At 51.1% G+C, this 4135-nt stretch overlaps 1 protein-coding gene across 1 annotated transcript in view; it reads left to right on the top strand.

Annotated features, from left to right (window-relative positions):
* Window positions 1-370: 370 nt before the first annotated feature.
* Znf251 (zinc finger protein 251) overlaps window positions 371-4135 on the top strand; it is a 21644-nt gene continuing 17879 nt past the window's right edge. The window contains exons 1-3 of the mRNA XM_005354141.2: window positions 371-1209; window positions 1417-1549; window positions 1895-2008. Of these exons, the coding sequence (XP_005354198.1) occupies window positions 1180-1209; window positions 1417-1549; window positions 1895-2008 (277 nt within the window). The 5' untranslated portion in view covers window positions 371-1179. The remainder of the gene's footprint in view (window positions 1210-1416; window positions 1550-1894; window positions 2009-4135) is intronic.

Here is a 4135-nt window from a genome sequence, read left to right as displayed (position 1 = left end):
TGTGGCCTTTTTGAAACAAGGTCTTGCAATATATTTCATGCTGGCCTGGAATTCGTAATCCTCTTGCCTCAGTTTCCCGAGCCCTGGGATTACAGGCCGGCCACAAACACCAAGCCTAGGCGTTAGTTACTTAACCTGAGCTTTACTTATGATTTAGTTTATGACAATAAGGAAAAGCAGCGTAGTGCAGATCCTACTAGTGGAGTGTAGAGAGCGTATTTGGCTAGCACTGGCAGGAAAGTGGTGAGCATCACCACGGCTCCGCCCAGCCCCAGCGTAGAGGCGCCGCGCTCTGCGACCCTAAAGAAGCACCGGAAGTGCGCGGCCACCGTCGCCGTGCGCGCCTGCGCAGCTTGGCTGTTCCGCCCCCAGGCGGCAGTTTGCTTGCCCCTCAGCGCGGGCCGGGCCCTGTGTGGGTGGATGGCTGGTCCAGAGGGCCCTGGCCGAGGTGAGGCTGCCGCGGCCCTGTCGCTTTGCAGGTGGGCACGGACAGCCGGCAGGCAGGTGTAAGGGCGTCGGTCGAGTCGTGGAAAGACCTCGCCGAGCCGAGGGACTCGGCGGGTCTCCAGCTGGCTGCCTTAGCTTCTGGCCAAGGGCGCTAATGATGCTGCGACACCTGGGAGGAGGGATAGTGGAGGAGGCAGCGGTCCCAGCCAGACGGACCACCCAGCAACGGGAAGACCGGTGGGAGGGACAAGCCGCTGGCAGCGACGCGGCTTTGGGAGGCATAGATGTGAAGGACGATGGCCTTTAGGTTTTGCCAAGAGCTGGTCCTCGCCGCCTGTTTCGTGTCCTCTCACACCCGCAACTCTGGGAGGCCTGTCGCGGTGAGGTCCAGAGCCTTTTCCAGGCTAGCCCTCTAAGGCTGAGGCGGTGCTATGCGCCCATCCTTGGTGTCGTGGTGCATGGCTGGAGCTGCCAGCTTGTACCGTGCTTGGGGCAGTTCTCAGTTTGGATAGCAGCACGGGACAGGTCACACGCTGGCTCTCACGGCTTCAGTACACCCCAGAAGGCCACTTGAGGAGCAAGGTCTGTCGTCTTCCTCTTGACCATCTGTCCACTGCCCCAGCTGAATGGGGCCGAGTTTGTCTGTTTTCTCTTCCCGAGTGTAAGTTGGAGAGGCCTCAGGCCGGGGCTGCCTCCTGCCTGCCACGGATTCCAAGGTGGTTCACGGGCCAGATGGCTGCCAAGTCCTGCTCGGGGACTCCGGTGAGTTACTCTTTCTCCCTCCTGCCCTGGTCACAAGCCATCTCCTCTAGAGCTGTGAGGCCAGCCGATAGTGACGCTGAAAAGGATTAGGATGCAGGGATAGCCCTCTGTGTCCTATCGGCCCTTGCCTGGTCCCCTGGTCGCAGCTCTGCTACCCCATGAGAAATCAAGAAGCCACACCCCTGGTGCAGCATATTGTCATTCCAGGGAGAGATGCCTCTGACCTTCCAGGATGTGGCTGTGTACTTCTCCAGGGCAGAAGGGCAGCAGCTGGGCCCCCAGGAGCGGGCGCTCTACCGGGATGTGATGTTGGAGAACTATGGGAACGTGGCCTCACTGGGTGAGAAGTGCCCTGGAGCCCTGGCTCACAGTGGGGAGTCTCTAAGGGACGTTGGGGCTGATTTGGCCCTTTGATTCCCAAAGGAAAGAGGATCCTGCTCTTGTCCCCAGGGGCCAGTCTGCCTAGTTCTAGGGACGATTTTCCAATAACCTCAGAGTGTCATCCCTTTCCCTGTCTAACAATAGGAATTCTTAGGCATTTTAACTCTTTGCCCCTTGGTCTCCCCTGACCAGTGTGCCCATGCAGGCAGAATGTTCTCTATCTGGTGTGCAGGACCCAGCAGGCAGGGTCCTGCTCCAGCCCCCGAGGCTACAGCAGCTCATCCAGGGTCCTTATCCTTAACAGGATTTCCAGTCCCTAAGCCAGAGCTGATCTCCCAGCTGGAGCAAGAGGAGGAGCTGTGGGTCCTGGATCTTCTGGGGCCTGAAGAAGCAGAAGTCTTAAGAGGTTGCCAGACAGGTGAGCTAAGCTAGAGGCTGGTCTCAGGAATGGCCTCCCAGAGCCCTGGCTTTGGTAGCTGGAGGGAGGGCTAGAAGTGAAGGCAGATATGGTGATGGTATGCAGCCCGCCCTCTCTAAGGGAAGACAGCGCTTGTGTGCATGTGCTTGACAGGTTTTCCTTTGCCAGGCCATTTGCTTTGCCTAAAAAAAGAGAAGATGATGGTGGCACACGCCCTTAATCTCAGCTTTTGGGAGGCAGAGGCAGGTGGATCGGATCTCTGTGAGTTTGGGGCCAGCTTGGTCTACAGAGCTAGTTACAGGGCTATTACACAGAGAAACCCTGTCTCAAAAAGAAAAAACCAAAACTAGTATTGTAGTTTCTGGTCCTTACGTGATTTGTTCTTTTACACACCTTCATGAACTTTTTTGTAGGATATACTTTCTCTTCTCTTACTTACTCCAGGTTCTGTATCATGCTCCTTCCTCCTTCATCTCTTCCTCTTCAGCCCTCAGTGTTGGTCAGCAATACTTCCTTGTTCTTGAGACTAGGCCTTTTTGTGTTTCTCAAGAGTGTCTCAAACACTTGAATCAAGTCATCCCTTCTGGAGCCTCAGCCTCCATAGTAGCTGGAACTAAAAGCATATACCACCACGCTTAGATCATTAACAGTTTTGTTTTGTTTTGTTTTCTGTTTTAGTTTTTCGAGACAGGGTTTCTCTGTGTAGCTTTGGAGCCTGGACCTGGAGCCTGTCCTGGAATTTGTTCTTGAGACCCGGCTTGTGCACCACCACCACTCCTCCCGTTAGCGCTCTTTAAAATGTCCCTTAGAGATCCCTTCCTCCCTTCCCCTTGCCTCAGCCTCCTCGGGTAGGAGGCTTTGAACTTGCTGTGTTCAAGAAGGATGGCCTTGAAATCCTCATCCTCCTGCCTCTGCTTCTCAAGTGCTAGGATTATATTATAGGCATGTGCAACCACACCTAGCCCTTTGAATCTTTATTTTATTGACTGTTTTCATTGTCAGCTCTAAGTATTTTGACTCTCAGCTACTGCTGGGGCTCATCCTGTTGTCTGCTCTTCTCCTTGTTCCTCTCTGTCCTGTTTTGTACATGCTCTGTTCCTCACTGTCAGAGTGGATTGTACTTCATCAGGCGTGTCCTCACGTTTACTGTTACTCTATTTCATAAAGTTAATCACATCAATTCTTTGCCCTTTATTAGTTGTTGGTCCTTTTCCCAAACATGAATGCGTCATCGTTTTTGAGTGATTCACTTAGGCTCTTTTAAACTATTTTTATTATCTCAAGTTTTTACAGATTTGAAATTGGCTGCATGAAGCCTATCTTTTCTAAAATTGGGAGCTTAGATCATTGATTTTTAATTTTCCTTTTTAAAGATGTCTAAAGCAAGGCTTTATGAAAGTACAACCTTAAATATAGTTCATGTTTTACAAATACTACTGTTGTGTATGCATGTACGTCTGTGTTGTGGTATGTGTATACTTTAGTTCAGGTGGCTGCAGAGGTCAGAGGCATCAGATCTCTAGGAGACAGAGGCATTGCAAGCTGCCAAATATGAGTACTGGGTACCAAACTCAGGTCCTCTGGAGATCAGTATGTGCTCTTAACTACTGATATATCTCTCTGGTCTGTCCTCGTGTGTGTGTACACGCATGTATGCATGCACACATGTGAGTGCTGGGTAATGAATGCATGCATGATAGGCAAGTGCCCTACCAATGAGCTATATCCTGAGCCCTTTTTTAAAAAATATTTATTTATTTATTTATTATGTATACAATATTCTGTCTGTGTGCATGTCTGCAGGCCAGAAGAGGGAACCAGACCTCTTTACAGATGGTTCTGAGCCACCATGTGGTTGCCGGGAATTGAACTCGGGACCTTTGGAAGAGCAGGCAATGCTCTTAACCACTGAGCCATCTCTCCAGCCCCCCCGAGCCCTTTTGTGTCTTATTTTGAGACAGGGTCTTAGATGCTCATGCTGGCTTTGAGCTCACTTTATAGTCTAGACTGACTTTAAGTTTTAAGTTTGTGATCTAACCACAGCCTCCTGAGTACCCAGGATTAAAGACCTGCACCATCAGGCTTAGGTACATTTCAAGAATTTTCCATAGGCCTTATTAGCTTTTT

Source organism: Microtus ochrogaster, chromosome 15 (assembly GCF_000317375.1).
Source record: "Microtus ochrogaster isolate Prairie Vole_2 chromosome 15, MicOch1.0, whole genome shotgun sequence".
In the NCBI taxonomy this organism is placed as follows: Eukaryota; Metazoa; Chordata; class Mammalia; order Rodentia; family Cricetidae; genus Microtus; species Microtus ochrogaster.
The sequence above is the reverse complement of the archived record's forward strand: the minus strand, read 5'-3'. Positions and strand labels throughout refer to the sequence as shown.